Genomic DNA, 27,837 nt, shown 5'->3' on the forward strand with positions numbered 1-27,837 from the left:
GGCAGAGGGAGATAGAGAGGGACAAGCAGACTACCCGTTGAGCAGTGAGCCCAATGTGGGGCTTGATCCCAGGACCTCAAGATCATGACCTGAGCCAAAGTTAGACGCTTAACCAACTGAGCCACCCAGGTGCCCTATAACTCTTATAATTTTTAATTGTGACAGTTTGAAGTTCATTTTTCTACTATTAACTCTTCCAGCAAACTTGGTCCAAAAATGTTCTAGCATATATGTAGATTTACTGGTGCTAGAAGTTCTACTCTTCCACCTGTACTTCTAATTTACTGGCCAAGTTCTTGTTATCATCAAATGTGGGATTCATACGGCAGCTGCTGATCCTGCAAACATGTCCTCCTGTCTCAAGGTTCTCCCAACTTGCTCTCTACCTGTATCTTCTGCAGGGATAAAGATGGCCCAGTGTGTGGACCCGGAATACAAGGTGTCTCCTTGATTACCTTCTTTTTAACTATGCTCCTCTAACTGCAGACCTCATGGCAGTCCTTGCCTGCAACACAGCTGCATTTGTTGGGTCCTCAGAACTCTTTCTGGTTCTACCTTTGTCCTCTCTCCTTCAGAGCCCATTGCCCCACCTATCCAGTAAGCAGGTCTCTTGCTTAGGCCTTAACTCTTTTCCCTGCCTACTCTGTGTTGCTTTAAGAGAAACTGTCATGATTTACATGAAGTAAGCTAGCAGGAAGCTAGTAGGAAGTTAGTTCTGTTCATTGAATAGTTAACTTTTCTGGGAATGAACCAACTTAGGTGCACAAGTTAATGGCATCCCAAAAGTAGTTATTTCTATTAATATCTTATCTGTTATGAACTGTAAGCTTCCTAATAGTAGTGGCTATGTCAGAATGGCTATGGTTATTATGTATGTATTCTAAGATAGGGAGCAAAGTATCTGACCCATAGTAGATGTTTAATAACTGTTGTTGTTGTTGCTGTTGGATAAAAGAATCCAATAGTGCTCGGATACATGAGTACTATTGGGTTATAAACTTGTTACATAGAGCCTCCAGGGTGGTTTTCAGCTACACAAGAAGCTGGGGCCTTGTAACCACTGGTGCGAACCCAAGGCCTCCAGTACATTAAAACAGTGTGTTGGGAAATACTATTAAACTTCTGCCTCTGACATATGTACTAGCAACGAGGAAGCTTCCCACTGGGGACTTTCTACTCAGCAGCCTCAAAACATTCCTTAGGAAGCTCCACAGTTGCATTGGATGCTCCCTGACCAAAAACCACTATCAATCCACAGTTTATGGAACTTGAATGGCAATTTAAGAACTAATGATGCTACTACAGGAAAATAAAGATCTGTTGTCCAAACGAAATAGGCTACATAGTCTGATACATTTCAACACCAACCAATTAACATCATGCTGCAGGGAACCTGAAATTGCTTTCTAAGCTAAGTTATCACCACAAATAGTTTCAGTAAAACAAGATGGATAGCTATATATGCCAACAACAAAATGATAAATGAGATGAGTTTCAGGTCGATAAGAGAAGAAAGAGGAAAAAATGGTTCATCCTTGAGTGGATCGATTTTAGGTATTTACTGGTAATATTTATGGTGGAGAAATCCAATGATCAGTTTATAAATTATATTTACCTAAGATGCTCTAGGAATTTTCTAACACAGATCTCTATGAACATACCTGTAATCTCAAGCAACAAAGTCTACAGAACTCAACCAGAAAAGAATATGCACGAAGTTCTCCTTAAGGTAAATTCAAAGGTGTACAGATATAAAATCAAAACCTTCCTTCTCACAGTTCATAATCCTATGATGATGGATGTTTATGTGAAGAAGATGATCTGCTTCATTATGAGGGATGTTTATGTAAATCAAAAATCTCACTAACTCCATGGAGGTCTTACTATAATGCAACTTCATTAGTATAAAAACAATCTAGAAAATGACCATTCTGAATACTCTAAGGTTTGTCTCTACTTTATTGTGGTAGAAATTGGTATCAAGGGAAATGAGAGTAAAGACAGGCTGTAGGATAGTCAAAACTTTATATATGTTAAATGAATGAATAATCTAGAACTAGTAAAACAGTACATAAAGACAATGATTAAAATGTAGCAAATGAGTGGATCTTAGATTACTAGGTCAATTTTCTCTATTGGTGTTATTCATGGTGAATAAAAATGAACAAGTGACAAGCGACAAGTTTATAAATTTTCTCTTTAGGTGCTTCAGGATCCAACAAAGCTTATCTACACTAATGTACCTGTAAACTCAAATAGGAAAATCTAGAGCCCTTGACCAGAAGTGCTATGGTTTAATCTTAAGCAGAGCCAATGTCCAGTCCAACTGGGGGTCCACATGAATAGATACTGCTAACATTGCATTGCACTCCTCCTAGCATTGCCCCACAGCTGGTCTGGAATCTTTATTATTCATAGGGTTATACTGAAGTGACAGGGTGGTTTCAGTGTACGATCCTGGTGGTTATTAGGGTATAGAGGGAGTATTTTATGCTAGATCTCACATTTGATGAAAACCAAGTTAAAAATCATTTAACCAGGACTAGAAACAATCCATAGAGTCATTGACGGTATCTTAAAAATATAGTGAAAGACTCCCAGAAAGTGACTGTAATTCTTCATAGATTGAGGACTAATTATTGAGGGAGGCTTGTTATTATGTGTAACATAGTGTAGAAATTAGGAATACAAAGTCTGATTCCTGCCTTTTACAATAGGTTATTTTTCCCTCTAGTGTGTGCTCTTGTATTAGGAAAAAATATAAAGATAAGAGAGAAGGAAAAATAAATAAACCTCTTTTATAATTTTGCATTCCACTTAACCAAGCAATTTAAATTTTTATAATGAGAAAAAAATCAGTATTTTACTTGATGGATGTTTATCACACTTTGATCTATAACATAAATAAAGAAGGAACAGTGTAAATGTCCATCAACAGAGGATTGGAAAATAAATTTCAGGTATATCCATTCAGAGGAATTTTGGGTAGTCAATAAGTAGAATTATGTCAGAGAGTATGAAATGACCTGGAAGATATTTATGATGCAACTTAAGAATATAAAACATGTTTCAAAAGCATATTTAAAGTATAACCCCATTGTATTTACATATTATATATATATATATATATATATGTTTGTGCAAACTGCTAATTAAAGCTACTCCTGGCTAGGACGGTTATAGATAAAGAAACCGAGGTTCAGCAGTTTCTAAAAATTCATATGGCATGAAAGCATAGGACTAGGTGTCAAACCTAAATATTAACATGTCAAGCTTTCGGGCCTGGGCTTTTTTTTACCACATTTTGCTGCTTATATGAAATCTACATGAGGTGTATTAACCAGCAGCTCCATAATGGGCTCAGATAAAGAATTTAATTAGATGTTTAGCTTTTGAGGAACCTCCATACTGTTTTCCAGAGTGGCTGCTCCAGCTTGCATTCCCACCAACAGTGTAGGAGGGTTCCCCTTTCTCCATATCCTCTCCTACATCTGTTGTTTCCTGTGTTAATTTTAGCCATTTTGACAGGTGTGAAGTGGCATCTCGTCATCGTTTTGATTTGTATTTCCCTTATGATGAGTGATGTTGAGCATCTTTTCATGTGTCTGTTAGCTCTCTGGATGTCTTCTTTGAAGAAATGTCTCTTCATGTCTTCTGCCCATTTCTTAACTGGATTATTTATTTTTGAGAATTGAGTTTGGTAAGTTCTTTATAGATTTTGGATACTACCCTATGACCCAGAAGTTGCACTAATAAGTATTTACCCAAAGGATACAAAAATACTGATAAATACCCCAATGTTTATAGCAGCATTATCAACAATAGCAAAATTAAGGAAAGAGCCCAAATATCCATTGACTGATGAACGGATAAAGATGATGGAATATTATTCAGCCATCAAAAAGAATGGAGTCTTGCCATTTGCAATGACATGGATGGAGCCAGAGTATATTATGTTAAGTGAAATAAGTCAGAGGAAGAAAAAAACTATATGATTTCATTCATATGTGGAATTTAAGAAACAAAACAGATGGACACAGGGGAAGGTAAAAAAAAAAAAAAAGAAAGAAAGGGAAACAAACCATAAGAGACTCTTAACTATAAAGAACAAACTGAGGGTTGATGGAGGGAAGGTGGGTAGGGGATGGGTACTAAAGAGGGCACTTGTGATGGGCACTGGGTGTTATATGTAAGTGATGAGTCACTAAATTCTACTTCTGAAACCAACATTACACCGTACAATAACTAACTAGAATTTAATTAAAATCCTGAAAAAAAAACTGAATTTGTATTTTTTAAAAAAGAATTTAATTAGGTGTAACTGAAAAGAACATTCTAAAAGAACTAAGTATTATATCTTTCACACTTTTTAACACTCCAAGCAAGTTTAGGATTTATATTTATAATTGTTCTTATCTATATGCATGCTAATCAATTATAGAGTTAAATAAAGATTTCATCCCAAAAGATCAAGTGATTTCAGAGTCAACTCAGTGCTTTTGTTAAAATTCTCCCATAGAGTTTCCACAGCTTCTGGTAATCCGTGGCCATCTCCAGAACACACCTTCCAAGTCCAGTGCACTAGCACAAGTACCAGAGTTGGAGAGATGGGACACCAAGATGGTCATGATATCTTTTCTATTGATTCTTTTATAGCTCTGCAGATACTGGGCTTCATTGAGAAAGGGTAAGCTTTTTCCTCCAAAAGAGGTTATATTAGGTGAGTTCCTGGGAGTTCAACATGAACACTCTCTCCGTTTCTCATTTCTCCTTTTCTAGCCCAGACCCAGGCTGATTTAATTTCCCCTTCACACAAACTAAGGAGAGGAGCTGAGTAGTACAGCTTACATGAGGATTTATGAATTTTGGGTGAAGGCATGGACTATCAATCCTCCTACCCTGTTTTTCCTCTTATTTTCTGTCTGTTCTCCTTGAGGTTTGTGTGGCGGACAGATGCCATGAGACTAGTGGTTGGAGAAATGGTGTCAGATTTGGTGATGGTGATAGAGGAAGAAAACAGCTGTTAGAATTAGTGCAGCACATGAACTTTGTCAAAGAGAATGACATCAACTTAATAACATTTAAAGGCATGAGAGAACATAGTAAACCTTGAAAGACCTTGCCCTTGAGGTCTTATCTGATGGCAAGGAAAACAAAGTAATAAAAAAGTAAATCACAGGAAATGAGATGGCTTGAGACAACAGGGCAAGGTGAAGATATTTCACAAATGTAAGTTATTCTTATCCCTCCAGTGTTGGGCATAATGAAAGGAAAATGAGTAATCAATAGAATAATGGATTTAAAGTCAGAAAACTTTGTTTCCAGTCCTGGCTCTAATACTCAACAACTGGGTGATACTGGTAAAGTAACCTCACCTCACTATTCCTTAATTTGCTCATTTTGTGAAAGGGTGGTGACACCTGCCTAGCCATCTCCCAAGACTGTCATGTATGTAAAACAGCAACAACAAAACAAAACAAGCAAAAAGGAATGAGTGTCTTTGGAACACTGTAAAATGCCATGCAACTGTTAACTGTTTATTATAATTATTCTCTAAGGTGGCCAGAGCGTATTAGTCTCAGTAACCAATGGAAGTTTCAATGGTATTGGGAAGAACTGTCTAGTAAAACATTTTTGATTCTTGTGTGAAACGAAACAGCGATACCATTTTTATAAGTCCGGTTATGAAAATAACTGTGCTGGAACATGGAAATAAACTTCTACAAATAGACACTGGTTGGAAATGGACTCAGACTCTAGAGGTATATATCTCTACATCTATCATCTATCATCTATCTATCTATCATCTATCTATCTATCTATCTATCATCTCTCTACCTATCTACCTCTAGAGGTGTGTATATAGATAGATGATAAATAGATAGATATCTCTAGAGGTATTTATCATCAGGTGGCAGGATTTATTTATCTTCTACCATTTGGAAGAATATTAAAGAACAAGGTGATCAATGGAGAAAGAAAGAATTTGGGAACAAAATAAATTTTGGATCAGTGTCAGCTCCTTTAATAGCTGTGTGATTCTGGGCAAATTATGCACCTCCTCTGACTCTTCAGTTTTCTCACCTATAAAATGAATATAATAATATAATACAATGAGTATAGTAATATTTAAGTTGCAAGGTCAGATTATATTGTTAGGTAACATAAAGTGCCTAGTGCAGAGCCTGGTCCAGTGGCAGGCACTCAATGAATATGAGCTATTATAATCTCACTTTGCCCAGTTCCTCTCATAGTCTATATACTTGTTTACCTATAGTTTCCCTATTCCATTTCTTTCTTGAATCGTCTGTCCCATAGCCTCCCTGTATTTACCAGACTAACCTGCACATAGGACTCCTTTAAAATGTTTATTTAAACTCCATATTTCCTTCATTATGTCTACCTGGTCATAATAAAATCACTCACTCTTCATCTTGTGTTAGAATCACTTTATTGCTCCTGTAAAGATACCCTATTCAATTTATTGTGTGAATACTTAGGAGGCCTCACACACCTGCTGACCCCAGAAGTAATCATAAACATGGAACAACATAGAACCACGGGAAAAAAATAAAACAGAAATGAGAATAGGAAGAGTTAAAGGGAATTTTAAATAGAAATGACGATCCTAAGATTTAATGTTGTATAATACATTCATTTTCATTTTTATATATAGACAATTTTCAGGATAGAAATTTACTTATGACTAATAAAATAAATATAATTGTTGGTACCCTATTGAGGAAATCAGAGAGCCTTTGTAATTTCCTTATTCCGTTTCTTGAGAGTATGACAGAAACAAAATATTCAATGACAAATACTACTTTTTGTTTTCCTGGATGGAAAAAACTAACCCTGAACGGCTGTGTCTGAAGATTATCTGTAACTTTTTAGTATGTTGTGTGCATACGCATGAATGTGACTCAACTTCTCTCTCTTCAGTAATTCCAGCCTTTTCTCCCCTTCTCTTTAAAAGGATGGTTGCCCTTCTTGTCCTAGTGAAATCCTCTTTGTCTAGTTAAATGTAACTTCCTCTGGGAATTCTGACATTACCTTTGGGCGCTCCCTCCTCACCCCAACACCAAGTAGAAATAGTTTATCTTTCTCCTGTGTGTCACAACATCTTGTGTATATCATCAGGCTCCTTAGCAATTAAGGTCTCTACCCTCTACATACTTCCAAGACATAGCACGATGTCTGGAATATAGCAGTCCTTTCCTGTATGAATTTTGACTGAAGGCAGTAGATGATTGAGCCTGTCTTTCCCTTATTTCCTATCGATCTTAAAGTTTGCAGTATGTGACAATGTGGTGCTATTTTAAGAGTTGGGGAAGTTGGTCAGAATTGGGGATGGTGTTGGAGGAAAGACAACCATTTCGCTTCCCTTTTTCATCTTCCTTGTGTTGTTATTATTTTTAATTAGATCACAGAAATTTCCATTTCAATCTTTAGAAAGATACTCTGTCAGCATTGAGTTAGAAAAGGATGAATTTGGAATAATTCTTAAACATCACACAGCACTGTGCAACAGCCTCTGTCTACTTTCTCCAGCAAAATTTTAAGGCTTTTTAAAAAAAGACATTGTCTTTATCTTTCCATGGTGACTTATGAGGCATGTTTAGGAAAATTTTATTTTAAAGGTCAGAGATTCCAATAGAGCCAGCCAAAATTTTGTGAAGTTTATAGAATGATTAATTTCTGGAGTCCTTCATTTTCCAGCCCTTTAATTTGTGCAATCACATTGAATGTTCAAAGTATATACTCCTTTTTAAAGTCTTTCAAATACTCTCTGCCGAGTCACAACTGGCAATTCATAAATAGAAGTGATTAACATTCCCCGCCACAAAGATCCTTGAAGGAAACTAAAAACAAAAATGGCATCTTTGTTGAATCCAATTTGCTTACATTTTAACACACATAACTCCACTTAACTGGCCATCACAGCAAAAGCCACAACACACACACACACACATACACACACACACACACAGAGCAGCATGGAGCTAACCACACAACTCAACAGACAATGCAGACAAACTTGAGTATAAACCAAGATTTTTCTACCTCTTTTCATAACAGGTTAGTGCTGGCCCTCAGTGTTGGTGTACAGTTTTTATGGCATGGGAAAATAGGGATGTTTCTGCCCTATAAAAATAAATGTGTTGAAGGCTTTAGTTTGAGCTCACACAACGTCAGAAAGTTCCAAAGGCACTGGCACAATACAAAAAAAAAAAAAAAAAATCCCACAAACAAATATATCACCAAAATATCACCAAAACACATGGCAAGATACTAAGAAAACAGTGGTAGGAAAACTACTGGTTTCCTGGATGATTTATGCAACAGTTTTCAACACCTTCCTGAAAAATAAAGCATAAGAGAGGCATGCTGGTGGGTCTTTGGTGGGGCATATCTTGTCACCGACCACCATTCATACCAAGTCTTTGGCTTTAAACTGCTCATTAGGTCATTTTCTCCCTGCAGAAGTAAAAAGCACAGAACCCTTATTGTTCTTTATCTTTTAAGCTTTAGGGAAGGCTAAGAGAAAGAGCATGTAGAAACGCATGCACTATCTTTAAGAAAGAAAGGGATACATGGAATAAAAATAAAAATACAAAAAATATCATTTCTTCATTTTATATGTCATAATATACACTTCTTTCCAAACCTTAGTTTGATACGTGTGGTTTTTCATGGATGACATCTTTACTCTAGAAAGAGTTGGGACAGAAAGATAAGCAGAAAGCACAAAGTTCTGAATTTGAATAAAGACAATACTTTCGTTGTTACATCAAAGGATGCAAGGTGAGAGATGGGGTTAGAAATTGGGAAACTTTCTGAATTGGACTTAATGATTTGTAATTCCTCAAAAAAACAACTTACCACATTCTGTGCAAATTTCTCAAAAGATGTTCTGCGATCCATTGAGTGTTCCGACTTACATGAGTGGGGTGGGATGGGGCAAAGGGAACTAGGGAACATAAATAAAAAGAAAGCAAAGAAAACAGAGTGGAGAAAGACAGGATGATGAAATGATGCAACAGCAAATCCATGTTCTAAATCAAGGGACCAGGAAGGTAGGAGAGCTGCCAAAGAAGGACGCTAGACACAGGGCACAGGCTCTGTTTTTATTAGTACTTTTATTTTTTAACACCAAAACTCTTCCTGTGCAAACAAAATGGTATGGTTTCAAGCAAAATAAAATGACACTAAAATGAAGTAGATATGTAAAGGTTTTACGCTGACATGTGTAAATCCTACATATTTGAAAATCTCGTGGAATATTTTCTGAATTTTCTCATAATTTTCTGTCAGGACTAGATTTCTATCGATTACATCAATTCTGTAGAGCACTTGTGTCCAACAGAACTTTCTGAAAAGATGTGAACTTCATTCTATGTTGTCCAATATTTCAGAAGCCTTATGCTGTGGCCATTGAGCACTTGAACTCTGGCTAGCATTTTATGTACTTGTAACTAATTTAAATTTAAATGTAAACAACCCATGTGGCTAGTGCAGCTGCATTGGGCACCTGCAAAGACAGGGTACCTGCAAAGACAGGGTATCTGCTTCCTGCAAAGACAGGGTATCTGCAGAGGCCATGGACTTTGAAAACTCCCATTAGCCTAGATGACAGTCATCTATCACACAAAATTACAATTTAATCTCAAAATTTCAAGAAGTTATAGACTATTTTAACATTAAAAAATAATGAATAGTGTTGATTTTTATATTCAGATTTTCCATACTCTGCTTTATTGTTTACACTGATTATAAACATTAATTGAATAATGAGGTCTATTGCAGCTCTTCCAAAATGTGTTTGGCTACCTTCTTAGGTATGTAAAATTTATCCTAGGGATACTAAGTAATCCAGGATAAATATCAAATTAAAATATTCTGAAGCGAACATTACTACATTTTGACAACTTTCATTGAAAAATATGAGTCTATATTTAGTTATGGGGTATGTGGCCAAAAACACACTTGAGCTTACTGGAAAGAGAAACCCCTCTTCAAGTTTTTGACTTAATGATGTTCTTTCCTTTTCACTATTGTAATTTTTATTTCCTTAAACTAGACATACAGAAGACTAACATGAAACACGAAAACAGCTTCTTAAAAAACGTTGTAAAGCATGAACATCTGCAGAAACAAACAAAACGAAAAAGAAAATAAGCAATCACCAAACAAAAACACCTTAAATGGCCCTTATAAAATGCAAAGGTTTGGGGAAGGTCTTGGAGTGTGTTCACTTACCATTTGTCCAATACCCTGGGCTCAGCAGAAGGAACTACTCCATATAATTACAACTGAGAACCAGATCGAAAAAGGTCACAAAGAACCAATACCTTTTTCTTTGCCTGTAGAAGCTCTTGATAGGCACTGGATCTTATAAAACGTGGGTATGAATCACTTTTCATCAATTTGTAAATGTGCTCCTAAAAAGAAATAATGATTGAAGTGCTTCTTTATTATTTCTCAGGGAAAATCAAATACTGTGATAAGAATATAGGATATGGCCCAAAAACAAATCTGGAAGCAGCTAAAATTAATAATATAAGGTTGATGAAAATACTTGGTGTTTACAGGACATCTAAATCTTCAAATTTATTATTTTATTCATGGGTCAATATTTGAACTGGTTTGAGAGCTACAGAGGAGGCAAATCACATCCAGTCCTTTAAAAAAATGGAATTCAGTTAATGGAATGTTATGAAGTGATTTCAAATCAAGTGGTTGATTTATATAGGTCATTTGAGAATATAAATCTGCTATCTCTTAAAATTATTCCAGGCCAAAAGTGAATGATATGAAGTCAAGATCAAGTAATCATCCTAGATACCTTTGGCATCTACATATACTTGGGAGGATGCAGACTGCCAGGATGAATCATCTCTTCAGTGCAAATTATGTGGAAAATTGTCATCCATATCCACTCTGGGCCAGAGCACAAGTCCAAAAATAAGTTTTGTGATATTTAATTGCTAAATCTCTCAGTTTGTATGTTTTTTTAAAAAACTCCTTTAGTGACAGATTAGGTAAATATTTAATAGTTTAATCCTAATCAGTCTGCTGCATTCTATCTTGATAATGAATATTGGTAGGCAAAGAAGTCAAGGAAAAAAAATATATTCATACAATTCACAGCTGGCCCAATCTAGGGAGATTCTGCTCTGGCCCACTGCAGCTCAATGGAGCATAAATACTCCATCCTTTTAATCTAGTGAAATACCAGTTAGATGCAGAGAGTATCCTCGATGTCCCAATCTCTTTCTGTTTGCGGAGAATATATATTTTAAGAAATGATGCTGTTTCCCTGGTCTCAAACACACCTGCAATAACTAGAGTTACTCTTGCTCAATATCTAGCCCAAGGCTCATCTCCAAGAGTATGGTACATTAGGGACCCTATCAGAATATGCTGTTGGAAAAGTGGGGTGATGTCTTCCTTTGGAGTCAAGCATTTTGGGATTCAGATCTTATTGTGCTCAAGACCTGCCACCTACGAACATACACATTTAGGCTGATTTATCCACCCTTCTGAGTCTTGGTGTTCTAATCTGTAAAATAAGGTTGTTGTGAGAATTAAAGGGATGATATATGTTTAGCAAAGAAGGGGGGTATGCATAGTAAGTGCTCAGATCTACTTGAATATATGCCAGGCACACATCCAGTGCTTGCCTGTATTAATTTAATCCTCACAAAACCTCAGTGAGGTTGGGAACCATTATTATACCCATTATTATGTCCATATGTGTCTTAAATAATGCTAGGAATTTCTATTACTATATTTTTGAAGTGAGGTTAAAACCCCAGCAAAAACTGGAGTTAAATATCTGAACTTAACTGAAAAAGAAGCCCAGGGTCATGTGGTAACATTTCCTATAGAAAATTATGCCTTTTCATTTTATTGAAGACCTATTAAGCAAGAATATTTTTGATGCCACAGATAACAAAGAAATGTTCCTTTTAAGACTTTAGGAAGGTTATTCCAAACATTTTACACATTGTTGGCTCTAGAAAAATGCTTGAAATTTTATTTTGAACTGAAAGAAAGATAAATCAGCGAGAAGCAGAAGTGAGTAGAATTTCCATCCTGCTCACTCTCATGTGTCCCTGTAATTATTTCCACATAGAAGACCATGGCAGAGCCAGAGAGAATGGGTATCTGGTTAGCTGTTTCAACCTGTGTTCGTTTTCTATACCATGGCTGGTTTCTTTAAACCAAAGCCAGGAGAAATGTACTTTCCACTGAAAATGCTAATAAGGAAGGGCGTGTGTGTGTCTTATTCTTCATCTTCTATATTTTATTTAGTAATGTGGTTATCTGAAAAACAAGATACTTTCTAGAACTAATATTCTTCTCTAGAAGAGGTTTGAAAAATTAAGAAGTATGCATGTTCCGACTTAAAAGCCAATTTCAGCACATCATCAGGAAAACAATATCCTCTCATTTCAAGTTAATTTTTCTTCTTGAGCACAATTTTTTTAAGAGAAAGTAGAAATTCAGATTGTGTCTAAGGAGGCAATTATGTCCAGTTTGAAAAAGAAACCACTAAGAAAATTAATAACAACATAAATTTGTCTTAGGAAAATTAAATCTTAATATAAATTTCTTTTTTTCTCTTCACAGATTAAAAAGTTAAGTTGGATTATTCATACATGCCTAAATCTATTATTTCATTGTATCATCAAAGAACTGGCTTGAGTGTGATGTAACTTTAAGCTACTTCAGTTTAGTTCTGACTAGTCACAATAATGAATAATTTAGGAGTGTCAGAATCTTAGAATCTCCACATTGGAAGACACCTTAAGATTTCAAATATGTGCTACTGAGGTGGGGTCATCATTAGATAAGTGTTTTCTCATATACTGGGTGACAAAGTAGAAAATGAAGTAAAAGTGTTCAATATTTCAACTATTCCCCTTCAAGAAATTTTCACATAAAAACTTTCAAATTTATAAGACATTCCCAGAATTCTAGAAACTGTTCATTTTAACGTGTCTCTGTTTTCTTTTAAGTGAGTTGGAGTTATTTTACATACGGTTACCTAAATTGAAAATATTAAGCCTGGCTGCCAATTAAAGGAAAATAAAGCAAAACTATCTCAAATGCCAACTTCCTGGGAACACATTTGTGAGCTCGCATACTGTGAGGCCCACCCACATACCAACCTGAGCATCTTCGAATGTGTATCGTCCAGGCTCCTTCACATTCTGTGTGGTTTTGTCATAGCTCTTAGAATCCAAGTTAATGGCACTGGGGGCTCCTGGAGCCAGAAATTCTTGCCATATTTCCTGAACTCGGGAAGGGACTTCTCTAATAGGCCTTTTCTTCAGGTCCTCCACTGCTAGCCAGAATCTATGCAAAATGAGACACCAAGCAATAACTGTGATACCTCATAATCTGTGAATTCTTATAATATTGACTGACCATACCATTCACAATAATGCATAATAATGAGCTCCTCTTTTTCTGAGGGCTTCCAATATATGGCCTTTTTTTTTTCCCATTAGTTGTATTCAAAGATAACAAAGTTTTCAAAAGGAAATATTGGAAAACAATCTCTTTTAAGTGTTTGTTGTTGAAAGCAGATCTCCCAGAGCCCCGATTCTTTACACTTTAATTTTTAGTAGAGCAAAACAGCACTGCTAAAGAACCATTTATTAGAAAGGAAGAGGAGTTTGAAAGGAATTACAGTGAGTGACATAGAGCATCTGCTTGGGGGATAAAGTAGGGCATTATACTGTATTCTTTGGATCTTTTGTCCATTTGAGCAATGAGGGTTGGAATGGAGAGGATTTTCTGCTCTACCTGGCAAGGGAATTACAGTGAAGCTTTACTGGAATTAAAAGAGGACTGGACACAAGATCAGAAAAGGCCCTAGATGGAGAAATTGGGGCAAGTAACTAATTTTAGTCTATTTAATTCAGAGAGTTATGGAATGACAGAAGCAACAAGCTTTCACATGCCATTGTTTTAAAGGTTTAAATTTGCAGAGGCATTATAGCAATTCAGAAGCTCTGAAAAAACAAATACATACTTACTTCTAAAAATATAAATATTTTTTATATACTTCTACATAGAATATTTATACTGTAAGGAAAGAACACCAGAACCTATTTTGGTCGATAAGAGCAAATAACAAGGTCATTTCTTTAAATTTTGCTCTATGTTATATGTTTTGGTTAGAACTAGAAATAATGTTGAAAAGATGAATATGTATATCATTATAATTTGTTAAAATGAAAAAAATATGAAAAAGGAACTACTAGGTCTATGTTATCCTCAACATGGACCATTATCGCTCTAACGGCAGATGTAGTCATGCATGAAATGGGCAAATGGCCACAAAGACGGTCACTATAGGCTATAGAGTCTTAAGAGGTATATGACAGACAAGCAGAACCTTCAAAATTACTAAGTTTTAACTTGGGCATTAATGAAAGGTCAGAAATAAGCAATAAAACAGTGGAACTAGAGTTAGAATAGCAAATACTACTCAATCTAGTGAGTTTCCAGTTTCTAGAGATCATTTTCCTGTACATATATGTAACAGTAGGTTTACTGTTGTTTACTACATATATGTAACAGTAGACTTAGACAATGCCTTACAGATGAAACTACCATTACTGCTTTCAGAAGGGAAGGCTCAAGACCACTTCCTCCAAAAACAAGAGATTTGGACACTGTGCAATTTTGTTTCTTAAAAAGATTTTATTTATTTGTTTGACAGAGAGAGACAGTGAGAGAGGGAACACAAGCAGGGGAAGTGGGAGAGGGAGAGAAGCAGGCTTCCCTGTGAGCAGGGAGCCCGACGCGGGGCTCGATCCCAGGACCCTGGAATCATGACGTGAGCCGAAGACAGACGCTTAATGACTGAGCCACCCAGGCGCCCCTGGACACTGTGCAATTTAATAGGAATGCCATGTGCCATCTGAGGGAGCATAAATGTTGTAATCAATGCTCATTCAAGTTCATTCCAGCATGCTTTTAACACCTTAATCAAAAGAATTTTTCTGTCCTCAAAGAACTACTAGAGAAAAAGATACACCATTCAAAAGGCTGCCTAATATTAGGAAGCCCAGGAGGGACTCCTGAGGAATAGCACAAACGACACAGTGTGGGAGTGCAGAGCAAGAAAGAGCCTTCTGCTGGGCAAGCACTGGGCTGGAAAAGGGAGTTCTAGGAAAGCTGTTATAGATGCAGTGATATCTTAATGAATTTGAAAGTACAGACAAATTAATAAAGGGTTGAGGAGGTATTAATAACAACATCTACACTAATATATAAGTGCAGGCACTGCTCTAAATGGTTTAGCTCTATTAACTCATGCAGTCCCTACAATTCTAGAGTATGTGCTATTATTTCCCCCATTTTCAAGAAACGGCAACTGAAGATACGGAGATTAAGTCACTTATTTAAGGTTGCCCACTCTGAGTGTCATAAGGAGGATGAGTTTCATAGCTAGGGTTTGCCCCTGGATAATTCGCAGAAGATGACCGGCTTCACCTGAACACTCAGATGGCATTTGACCACTCCCTCAAATATCTCCCTAAGAGCATCATCACCTTCCTTATTCTTGACCTTACTGTAGGTGCTATAATAAGTTAGTAGAATGGAAAGGATTCTGGTAAAATCCCATCCCCCTTAATATATGGTAGGTGGAACATGAAGAAGTGTTTTAATGTCTTTGAGTCTTAAGTTTTTCATCAGTAAAATGGGATGATAATGTCTATCTCAATTGGTTTCCGTTAGATTAAATAAGATAAATAATGTAAAAGGCACTTTTGAGTGCCTGACATATTTTTAGACACTCAACAACAAAACTCATGTTACTATGTTTACTTAGTACTTTTGGTATGCTACGTGCTTTACCTGAAAAAGGAATGAGCAAAAACACACCAGTGGATAGCAGAGGTTATATCTGAGGAAGAGGTAGTCATCAATAAGCAGTATTTCTTGACTTTTTTTTCTGTCTTAATACTTGAAGAAAATGCTCATATGAGTGTCTCAGTGTGTAAAGAGCAGGTGCTTAAAGGCTGCTGCTTGATAAGATGCACTGAGACTTATTTAAGCTCAATTAGCCCTGCCAGTGAACTGGACTGTTCTGTTTCCCTTAATCTATTACACCAGATACCTAAGCGGAAGAAATGGGGCACAGATTTGGGGAGCAATGGAATGTAGCCCTGTATCGGTTTATAGAAAGTCATGAGCGATTTACTAGCCAATGTGACTTCGACAAGATGATTACCTTCCCTCAGACATATTTTGCTTATCTGAAAATGGGGCAAGAATGTTTACACTTCATTTTTGTTGTTATGATTAGGTGTGTGATAATCAGAAATAGTAAACACAAAATATAGCATGGCATACTTACAGCAGTAGTGGATATAATTATAATATAATGTACATATAAAATATGTCATATTTCTTATACGAAATGACTTAGCTCAAAAATTAGCATAGCATAGAATTATTGAGTTAAGATATGGTTCAGGCTTGAACCAAGGAATCAGCAGTCATTCAATTCATCCTTGAAACAGAGTTTGCACCTACTCTTTCCTTTGCCCAAAGCTTCTTCCCTCTTCCTTTTAGTGGATGGGGAGGTAGAATTTCAGCCTGGTTATCTCTTGACAACCAGGTCATAGCCTAAAGCCATTTCCCCTGTGATGCCTTTGCTGACCTCCAGCTCTGGGTTAACTATCCGTCTATACTTCTCTGATCTAAATAACCACCATTTTGTGTTGTGATCTCTTTTCTTCTCTGTATCCACCACTAGAATCATTTTTATTTGGTTAGGTGACCCTGGTGAGGCTTATTACTTGTTTATTTCTTCATCATGATACCAAGGATGTCAGCACTTATTTAAAAACTTAGAGAATTAGAGGAAATTCTACCTCCCCATCCTCTAAAAGGCCAAAAAATATTCTTTATCTCTGCTCTATTTTTTAATGCATTCTTATACTCAATAATTGATGATGTGGCCTCAATGTAAAAAAGAATCCTTAGCAACTGTAGATCTTGTAATAACCCTGTCAAAAAGGGTTCCCATAAACTTGAAAGAATAGGAAGCTACATCCCAACAATTCATGACAAGTACACATATATAATAACATTCCTCCAGGTTCCATCTGTGGTTATCTTGCTTAAACCACAGGACATCTGTCAAAGTTCTACATTATTTCTGAATGGTTTGGTATTGGTATCTGTTAAATCATCTGACAAGAATGTGACAATGCCTGGAGCTGTATGTACTGTTCCAATGAAAATAAATGAATACTGAGACCTTTCTGTAAATGAATTTCACAGGACTGCATAAGTCATGGGAAAGTAAATTAGGGTATCATGTTTCAAAAGAATAATGAATGAAAGAGTTCATGGAAAAACATTTTTATGTAGTGGAAAGTTATCACTCACTTCAGTGATCTTAAACAGAGTCACTAAAATCTATTGCAGTGTCTCACATTTAAAAATTCAATTTCCAGGTGCCTCTTAAGTTAGAAAAATTTCAAAAACATGTTAAGGATGATGTTCACAACAGATGGGTGGAATGCACACCCCTTTTCTACTAACAGCTCAGTGTGGTGTGGATCTCAACTGCCCTGAGGCTGCATTTAAATGCGCAAAGTGAATGAGCTGCCCCATGGTTTTGTTTCAAGTTATTTTTCATAGGCACCCAAATCTCTTTTCCTAGACCTTACTTAGGAAGCAATATGCAAAGAAGACTAATATTGATAAATAATGATAATTTAACTGCATAAATATTATTGGCCAGTCCTCATTTGCCAAACATTAGTCCAAGTATTACGCTTCTTTACAGAGTCCATTTCAAATGAGTCAAATTTATATACTTAAAAGATCAAGAAAAAGTATAAAAATAAACCATTATAAGAGATTGATAATGCTGGGCAGGCTTTGCTTTTTTTTTTAGCTTTTTTCCCTCCATCAAGAGGCAGAAATTCAATGGGTTCATATCATCATCATGTTGGTTAGAGAGTGATCTATTTAGTGCAAAATAACCAGACATACTACAGTAAGTCTCTCTGACATAGAATAACATACAAACAATGTGTCTTACCTTAAATTTTCTGAGCTGAATTCTGACTCTAGAAATTTAAGGAACTGTTCTCTCCCAACTGGGTCTTTCAGTGCTTCATCCATGCCAAAACCCCATCGTTTTACCCTCTGCTGGCTTGGTTCTTTGCTTTCGGAGATAAAACAAAGCCAAATATATTCCTTTCACTACCAATTCTATCTTCTGTGATTACATTTCCCTTCAGAATCATATATACTGGGGAAGTTCCCATCTTTAACATATCTTTCAGAAAAAAATATCTGTGACTGATGGTTTTGCATGAAATTATGTTGAGGTATATGTTAGGCATTAACAGTGGTATCTAATGTTTATTGAGCATTAGGTGCTTAGTGCTCTAGATGGATTCTCTCTTTTAGATATTTTCCTGCAACTTTATGAGACAGGTACTGTTATGTTCTCACTATATAGATGAAGAAATCAAGGCACAAAGAGAGTTATAACTTGCCAATGTCTGAGAGGTAATAAGGGGCAATAGTCTAGACATTTTGACCTCAAAGCTCATTTCTTAGCTAGTATACAATGCCGTCTTGAGGTGGTATGTTGTACTGGGGGAAAATGCATTGGGAACCAAAAGGCCTCAATTCTGGTTATGAGTCTGCTGTTGATGAAAAGTGTGACCTAATCCTAGCTGAGTCACAACGTTCTGGGGCCCAAATTCCTCATCTATAAAATCTAGAACTTATGGATGAAGACTTTGCCCTTGTCAAACATTTAAGAACACTGGATGTGGGTAAAGGAAAGAAAAGGTCCATAAACACAGTTTAGTGAAGTGCCACTAAGTACAAAATCCTCACTCTGTAGAGTAAGAGGTGCTACTCTTTTCATGACTGTCAAGATCAGTGATCTAAGTCTTCCCTTCTCAGGAAGGAAATCAGGAAGTCTTAAATTGTGCCTTGGTTTTCTTAAGAAGTCAGTTCTCTTGTCAGATTCTCTTAGAGTGTTTATGGTAAGTTCATTTTGTTTTAAAATTGAATTTATAAAGGCCTACTTGTATTGGGCTTAAATAAGTATGGATTTAGCATTCATTTTGCTTGAATACAGCAAAATGAACGTGGCCCTGTGGATTTTCAAAGAAGCTAAAACAATGCACTAAGTTTCAAGAACTGAAGATCTCAACTCTGAATAGTCTATTCTGAAACTCTTATCCCTCTAATTTTGTGCCAGTCCTCCGGAAATGCAAATCTGAACACAAATGCAAGTATCTAAGGTTCAAAAACCATTACCTTGAATGAGAACTTTATATCATGAGCTAATAGAGACAGTAAAACTGACCTTACAGTTATCAGCTATAGAATTCTTCCTATTTCAACTAAACCCTGAAATAAGTGAAATATTTGAAGAGAAGAGAAAATGTCACATACCTTGCTTCGAGTTCCCAGAAAGTAGTATCATCAGACAGCCATGGATTAGAAGGGTCAGGTGGCACAAGAAATGGGTCATATTCTAAATATTGTTCCGTGTAACTTAACAGACTAGAGAGAAAAAACATTTTCATCTTCCTTAGTTTTTCTGGCTGAGGTTATATCCAGCCCAAAATAAGGAATACAATATAAAATGTCTGGCCAAGGAATTGCTTGCTTATAGAGTAAAATCTAATGGCAGTTTTTATGTTTCGGTAACTTACACGCATCAACTGGTGCATCTTGGGAGGGAAATGTGGCTAAGGAGTCCATGTCTACTCATGCCTAATCCAAGTGAGGCAACACCCCTCCATTCAAATGAAGCAAAATGGAAGGCATCAGTGTGTAAAAAGCAGTGCTAAGAGTCAGTTCCAAACTTTAGTCAACCAGTCCACCCACAGCTGAATTGATTTTAGCCAACTTGGAGAACGGGTTAAAAGGGAATTTTTGTCAAAAGTATTTACAGGAGTTAGGTAAAGGGCAAAGCACTAACATTTCTTAAAAAATCTGTATTCAAAAAAAGAAAGAAAAGAAAAAGATGGAGAGGAGAGGAAAGAAGTTGGAGAGGTAGGATTTGACAATGCTCCAAAGTAAAGAAGACGCGTGCCATTAATAACAGATTTAAATGAAGAAATGAAAATATCTAAAATCTGTGTTTAATTCAAATTCTGAAGTCATGCAGTAACTGAAAAGTGTGAATGTTAAGATGAATTTACAGAGAGGCCCTAAGTTGCCAAAAAGAAACTTGATAAATTGAAAGTTTCATTTCTCTCAGCAGGAGTGAAAAATTCAACTCCTCGGAATTGTCCTCTGTATCTGATTCTGGTTGCATAGGATTGGATCTCTACAGATTGAAGATAGTAATGATCATTCTGACATTTAAACTATAACAGAAGAGTTCTTTGGAAGTTTTCTATGTGCAAAATGGAAAAACAAAATAACATTTCTTACAGGATTCCATTTTTAGTGCATTTGACTGTCACATGAAATTTTTTTATTTATACGGGTATCTTGAAATACTTACCTATCAGCAACTTTTGACATTTTTAACCGATGTCTGTCTAACTGTATTTGCCAATATTTAATCTGAAAAGAGTTAAAGAAGTAGTTAAATAAGTAGTGACATTTTCATAATTTTCAACTCTAAATTCTGATAGACTGGGCAATTCTAAATAAGAATATGTTCTAAGTAAAATTTCAAAAGTCTGAAAAATCAAATGAGACAGCTCTGAAAATTAAAGTGTTTGAATATAAACATAGCCAATATCACTTTAGAACAGCAATGAATTTGAACATTCTGCATGCTTTAACAAAATGTAACTTTATTTTAAAAATGTTCTAGAGATTGTAAACATTTATTCATAGTGAATAACCAAATCAGAATCACCCCCCAATATTGAATTCAGAAAATAAACATATGTGTTATTTGTACTATAATTTCAAAGTAAATCCTACTTCCTAGTACTAGCCCAAGAAAGCATCAATGATACATGTTTTGGGAATAATTTTGTCAACATTTCAGGACAAACACATGGACCTAATCATATATGGAAAACTGTAAAACTCTCTAAATTACTTTCCATTCACTGTGATTATAAATATACCAGAAAAAGTATTATTACACTATTGATAAACCATATCACAATAACATATTAGGGGAAAAGAATAAAAAGGGGAAAAAGCCCCATGACCAAGCTAATCAAGAGATTTCACTATTATTTGATTTAAGAGACACTGGTGTTTGCTTTGAAATATGGCTTGGAGGCAAAACTATTGATCAATTAGTGAAACAAGACACGATGTATACCATAACTGTACACCCAGTGTTAATAAGGGAGAACTTCAAGAGGCTTATGGAGAGCAGTACCAGGAGAATAAGAAAAAGCACTCTGTGAAGATCATGTCACAAGACTGGATACATAAACACATGACTCAATGTGACCAGCTTCTTGTCTTCTCCTTCTTCAAGAAGAGCTCCAGAGTACGAAAAAACTCTTGAAATGGAGGCATCTAAACAGCAGTGTGCATCCTTTTTAAAAATTGGTTAGAGGACGCAGGATTTGGGGAATTAAAGAGTGAAGAGATTTGGAAACCATCTGCATATAGTGATACATTTCCAGGTGACTACATATCTTACAATTAAATGATTTCACTACCTTTTAACTGCAACTCTTCTCTATGAAATAGTCAACCACACAAATAACTTTTTGAAAACCCCTCCCATTAACATTCACCAGGTAGTCTTTATAGCTACTACTCTGTAAACCGTCAGCAGGTCATTTTATAGACTGACCCACCTGTTGTTGTAACTCATCTTCTGTTGGAGGTTTCGTTTCTGGTGTGGGTGTGTGGGTAGGACTGTGACTTCTAATGTCATTTTGTAAACCATAGACAGACTATATTAAAGTAAAAAAGAAATATGTTAGGACAAAATACCATTTATAGTCACAGACTTTCTAAAACGTAATTTTGTGTTATATATTCAGCAAGGTAACTCAAAGTTTTGCTGCATATTTGATGAAGCTTCTTATTAAAATTCAAAGGCACTGCTATCATAAATATCATATGAATATAAAATAGAAGCACAGCTCTTTGAAAAAATATGTGGTTAGATTATTAACTTTGACAGAATAATTGATTATATGGAAAGAACATGGTAAGTCTGATAATAAGATTCGGGGGTGGACTGAGAGTACTAAGTTGGGGAACAACAACACTATATAACATTTAATAAGTGCTGATTTCAGAATAAAATAAGGGTGGATATAGAATAGAATAAAAATTTAATAAGCCAAAAGAAAACGAAAATAATTTGAGTTTTAAAGAATGGAATACTGAGGAGAGAGACAAAGTTAACAATTCCATTGTTGATTTAGTCTCGGCTAGTGTGATCAAAGACACCCCAGAGTGCTCCAACTTTCCCAACTCGGCTATTTGGTTGTTTACCTCACCGTACTGGCCTTGCCATTCCGTGGCCACTGGGTGCTTTTTGCAAACATCAGTGATCCCAAAGTTTTCACTTTGGAATTCTTGATGCCCCAGTGCTTCTTTTGTATTTTGTCAAAAGGTCAAACCTATTACTTAGGGATATTCTTTTTTGAGAAAGACCTATTATGGGGGGGCTGGTTGGCTCAGTCTGGTAAGTGTCTGCCTTCAGCTCAGGTCATAATCCCAGGCCCTGGAATTGAGCTCCGAGCCCCGAGTTAGACTCCCTGCTCAGTGGCAAGTCGGCTTCTCCCTCTGCCCCTCCCCCTGCTCGTTCTCTCTTTCTCTCTCAAATAAATAAAATCTTAAAAAAGAAAAGACCTATTGCTTAGTAAGTACAAATAAAGATCTGGAGACTTAAAAAGACAAAAAAATCTTCAACTGAGAGTGAGACATCTCACATGTCAACTCAAGGGAGAAGCCAAATAGCTTTTTCTTTAATATCAAAGAATTATTATTTTAAAATAAAGGATTTAATATGAGCTATGGAGCACTGTTTCTTTGGACATGAGGATGAGAGGTAAGGACATAAAACTTCATGAGCCCACAAAATTAAAGTTACCAGATAGTTTTGGAAGAAACTCTTAAAATCAAAAAAGGGTAGATCCAGATCTTAACTGAGCCAATTTTCAGGTTCATCACCAACTTCACCAGTATCTCTAAATTCAAAGGTGTTTTGTTCTGGACCTGTTTTCACTCAGACTCTATCTTTTCTTAATGTTCACCTGTTGGTTTTATACCTGGACCCTCTGGATGGACTTGGTTTTTCCCTTGTAATTCCCCATTACTTTGCTCTTAGACTTTCTTCAGTAGATTTTGACTTGGCTTTAACTTACCTGAACCATCCACTTTAGACTGTCTTTGGTAAGTCTTTCAATCTGCCCTCTCTTGACCTCATCTCAACCTCTGGGAACTCAGGTTCTATCACCAGGCAACAATTTCAACCCAACGATCAGCACATATGCTGTGAATTAATTATTAATAGGACTGAACCGAATGGCTTAAACTTCCTCTGTTCTTTCATTTAATCATTCAACATCTATTGAACACCTATTATATGCTGGATATAATGCTGAGCATTAGGGATACAGAAGTAAACAAAGATAGATACGTTTTCTCCTCCACTGGAACTCACAACTTAGTGGAGGGAAACATGTTACACAAATAATCACACAAATAAACACACGATTAAAACTGTGATAAGTGTTATGAAAGAAGATAATAACGGGAGCATAGGGCCTGAAGTACAAGGAGACTTAATCTCCACCAAAGAAACAGAAAAGGCCTATGTGAACTACTAACAGTCATCTCTGAACTTTGAACTCTGAAGTAACTGGTGAGGTTGATTTTTAAAAATTAGGCAAGTGTTGGGCGCCTGGGTGGCTCAGATGGTTAAGCGTCTGCCTTCGGCTCAGGTCATGATCCCAGGGTCCTGGGATCGAGTTCCGCATCGGGCTCCCTGCTCCTTGGGAGCCTGCTTCTCCCTCTGCCTCTCTCTCTCTCTGTGTCTCTCATGAATAAACAAATAAAATCTTTAAAAAAATAAAAAAATAAAAATTAGGCAAGTGTTGCCATTTGCAACAACATGGATGGAACTGGAGGGTGTTATGCTGAGCAAAATAAGTCAATCAGAGAAAGACATGTATCATATGACCTCACTGATATGAGGAATTCTTAATCTCAGGAAACAAACTGAGGGTTGCTGGAGTGGTGGGGGGTGGGAGGGATGGGGTGGCTGGGTGATAGACATTGGGGAGGGTATGTGCTATGGTGAGTGCTGTGAATTGTGCAAGACTGTGGAATCACAGATCTGTACCTCTGAAACAAATAATGCAATATATGTTAAGGAAAAAAAAAAAGAAGATAGCAGGAGGGGAAGAATGAAGGGGGGAAATCGGAGGGGGAGACGAACCATGAGAGACGATGGACTCTGAAAAACAAACTGAGGGTTCTAGAGGGGAGGGGGGGGAGGGGGATGGGTTAGCCTGGTGATGGGTATTAAAGAGGGCACGTTCTGCGTGGAGCACCGGGTGTTATGCACAAACAATGAATCATGGAACACTGCATCAAAAACTAATGATGTAATGTATGGTGATTAACATAACAATAAAATAAATAAATAAATAAAAAATAAATAAAAAATAAATTGACTGCATTTAAGTTTGCTAATAAATAAAAAAAGAAAATTAATGATGTACGGTGATTAACATAACAATAAAAATTAAAAAAATAAAAATTAAGCAAATGAAAGATCAATTATTCAATAATCATAGACAATAAATGTAGACATTTTCCAAGGTTTACAATTTTTCAGTTGTAGACATTCATTTATGATAAAGAAAATAAAAAGACTCTAAAGCTTGAACACTGCATTCTTGTTTACCTTAGTTTAATTACTTAAAGTCCTTAATAAAAATCTATACTCAAGTAAATAATGCTTATAAGGTAAGAGAGCTGACTGTTTTAACAGTAAGTTTTGTGGTTAAGATTAAAAATAATTAAAAAGACTGCAAGAAAAATACTGCATTTTATGGTATCATGGAAATAAACTGATCTATAAACTATCTTCTGCTTCCACATTTCTATGATTGTTTCCATATGCATGCATAGCACATAGGCTCAGGAAGTTCCATTAAGAACCAAATCCCTGGGAGGTGGTGTTTAAAGCAGCCCTCCAGCAGCCTTGCTACCAGCTCTGGGCTCTGAGGTTACTATGGAGTTTCCGTTTCATGTAGGTAAACATCAGGAGTTCTCTCTTTCATCAGTCAGGATGGCTTTCATTTTCTGGGGACCAGTGAAAGCTTTTAACTTTGATTCTTGGCTACAGTGAAAGTGGCCATGAATAATGAAGTTTTATGTACAGGGCTTATTTTAGGGACAAAGGAGGTAAGGAAATTGATCCTACTTTGGCAGACAAGTTCTAAGGATCATTTGAAATGTAAAAGTTTTCAATTTTTTCAGAAAAAGGAACTATATTAAAATATTGGCCTAGAGCTGGTGGAGTAGAGCTAGCAAAAGGTAGGGCTGGAGAGGAAGGGACATGAAATTGTCTCAATGGGGGGAAATAAAATTAACCAATTGGGATCCATTTTGAGTCATTAGCAAAGCTAGTTACCAATCAAGATGCTTTGACTTGATGAATATACCCATTTATTTAAATCCAGGGTGCCTGAACAAGCTTTTTTCACATAGGGTACCATCCAAATGAATACTGGGTAAGTTATTCATAAAATGAAACAGATCTGACTTTCTACATAAACCCGTTCATATGTGATTTCCCTTCACACCTTAGAAGAAGTCTAAGAAAATGCTCTCCTACTTTTATCTTTGGCAGGCGGTGGGGAGGAGGCGCTGCTTTAAAACAGAAAGTAAAGAGTACAGGAAGCTTTTATGCCTTTCTATGTGGAGTGAAATCTCTGGGGTTTTTCCAACTGGTGGTGGAGGGAGGGGATCTTTCTCTTTCTTCTGAATTGTTCAGCTCGACCAGACAATGGATTGGGACCACATCTGCTGGTGTGTGGAGGAAACCAGTGCACAAAGAGAGCAGAGAAAAGAGGGCATGGGAGAGTGAGCGAGAACCCTGATGAGTCCCTGGGCCTGTCACCCCCAGGGGCTAACTCTGCCCCGCAAACTCCCAAGGGTTTAGAATATTCCCTGCTTTTTGCTATTTTGAGCAGAATGTTTGTTGCCTGCCACTTGACTATACTTCTTACTTAAAACCCTTTTGTTACCCTAAAGCATGAGTAGTTTCTTCTGTTAAAATTAAAATTCCACATTATGCATATACAAGTGAGGAAATGCCAATTTTTTTCTGTATAAACCGTTTTATGTATAAACAGCCACTGCATTAAAAGCATGAAAACTAGACATTTAATCATGAATTTCCTAACTGTTCCTCCAGAATGTGCACATTAGCTATTATGTAAAATACGAAGTGTCTTAATGCCTAAATGAAGGTGACAGAAAAAAGAAAAGTAACGAGACAAGAAACAGCTTACTTTTGTTTTGAAATATGGGTCCTGAAGTTATAGGAAGCAATCCAACATGGATCCATTCTGTGATGGTTAATTTTATGTGTCAAGCTGGCTGGGCCACAGTGCTCAGATATTTGATCAAACATTATTATTATTCTGGATATTTCTTTGAGGATGTTTTTGAATGAGATTAAAATGTAAATCAGCAGACTTTGAATAAAGCCAATGGCCCTCCATAATGTGGGTGGGCCTCATTCAATCAGCTGAAAGCCTGGACAGAACACAGAGACTTCCTCCAAGCAAGTGGGAATTCTGTCAGCAGATGGCATTTCTTCCCTGGGACTCTAGCCACTGGCCTATCTCTTCAGGTTTGGGGCTTGGCAAGCCTCTACAACTGCATGAGACAATTTCTTAAAATAAATCTTTCTCTCTCTCTCTCCCTCGCTCTGTCTCCGTCTTTCTCTCCTGCACCCTTTGGGGAACCCTGGCTGATACACAGCCTGACCTATTTAATTAAAGTTTTAGAAACAGACTGAAGAAAATCAGGCACACAGTTGCCCTTAAAATTTGCCTAGATTAGGCTGGTTTCTTTCTGGCTATGCTACATTACCATTCCTTCATAAAAACGTAAGGAAATACATTCCACCTACTTTGTATTTTAGTAAAGACAGATTTAGAAACTGACTGATCCTAAATACTTAAAAATAGCTCAAATCAGATGTACTTCTAAGCTTTCTCTTCATATGTTTGATAAATATTCCAATCCTTGATATTCTTTAGGTACATGTGATGGATTACTGCTTTAAGGATTTACTGGGTCCCTTATTCTTGTTATGATATATCATCATGAGAAATATTATTACAGGTGACTGTCAAAGAAATGAACAGCAGCTCTCTTTGCTAAGGGCAGCATCTGTGTGCAAAAATGAATTACAATCCAGGGGTTCCATTTTCTTACCAGAAGAAGTTTAAAACAGAGGGTGGTCACACCATTAAGAGAATGAGCAAAGGACATAGTCGGATTAGCTATGGAAGGCAAAGACAGTTTCCAAGGTGATAGATAGGCTGGCCTCTGCCATTTCTGTTTAAGGCTTGCAATCCCACAGAATTGCCCCCTCCACAAGGACAGAACTGTGAAAACTTCAGAGGGTGGTGGGACAGTTTGTTGATGGCCATGTATTTTTTGTAATAAAATGGGGTGGTGATTTAGAATCCCAAATCATTCAAATTCCCTTGATAACATGTTATGGACTGAGTTGCAACCCTCCGAAATTCATGTTGGAATCCTAATCTCCAATGTGACTATATATGGAGATGGAGTCTATGAGAAGGTAGTCAAGGTTAAAGGAAGTCATCGGGTAGGATCCTAATCCCA

General features: G+C 36.5%; 1 protein-coding gene across 6 annotated transcripts in view; it reads right to left on the reverse strand.

The window, feature by feature from the left end:
- Positions 1–8,070: 8,070 nt before the first annotated feature.
- RGS7 (regulator of G protein signaling 7) overlaps positions 8,071–27,837 on the reverse strand; it is a 529,270-nt gene continuing 509,503 nt past the window's right edge. For 3 of the 6 annotated variants that reach the window (XM_088016845.1, XM_028111744.1, XM_028111741.1), the window contains 7 exons: positions 21,801–21,899; positions 20,528–20,589; positions 19,465–19,575; positions 18,086–18,211; positions 13,179–13,365; positions 10,353–10,442; positions 8,071–8,145 (listed from right to left, as the gene is read on the reverse strand). In XM_088016845.1, coding sequence (XP_087872971.1) covers positions 8,071–8,145; positions 10,353–10,442; positions 13,179–13,365; positions 18,086–18,211; positions 19,465–19,575; positions 20,528–20,589; positions 21,801–21,899 — 750 coding nt within the window. Of the gene's footprint in view, positions 8,146–8,883; positions 8,938–10,352; positions 10,443–13,178; positions 13,366–18,085; positions 18,212–19,464; positions 19,576–20,527; positions 20,590–21,800; positions 21,900–27,837 lie in introns of all 6 variants that reach the window. The other 3 variants (XM_088016846.1, XM_028111745.2, XM_088016847.1) reach the window with 2 other exon arrangements.

The sequence above is a fragment of the Eumetopias jubatus genome, unplaced genomic scaffold, assembly GCF_037043125.1.
Source record: "Eumetopias jubatus isolate StellerSeaLion01/CBP00866 unplaced genomic scaffold, mEumJub1_p1.0 scaffold_12, whole genome shotgun sequence".
Taxonomy (NCBI): Eukaryota; Metazoa; Chordata; class Mammalia; order Carnivora; family Otariidae; genus Eumetopias; species Eumetopias jubatus.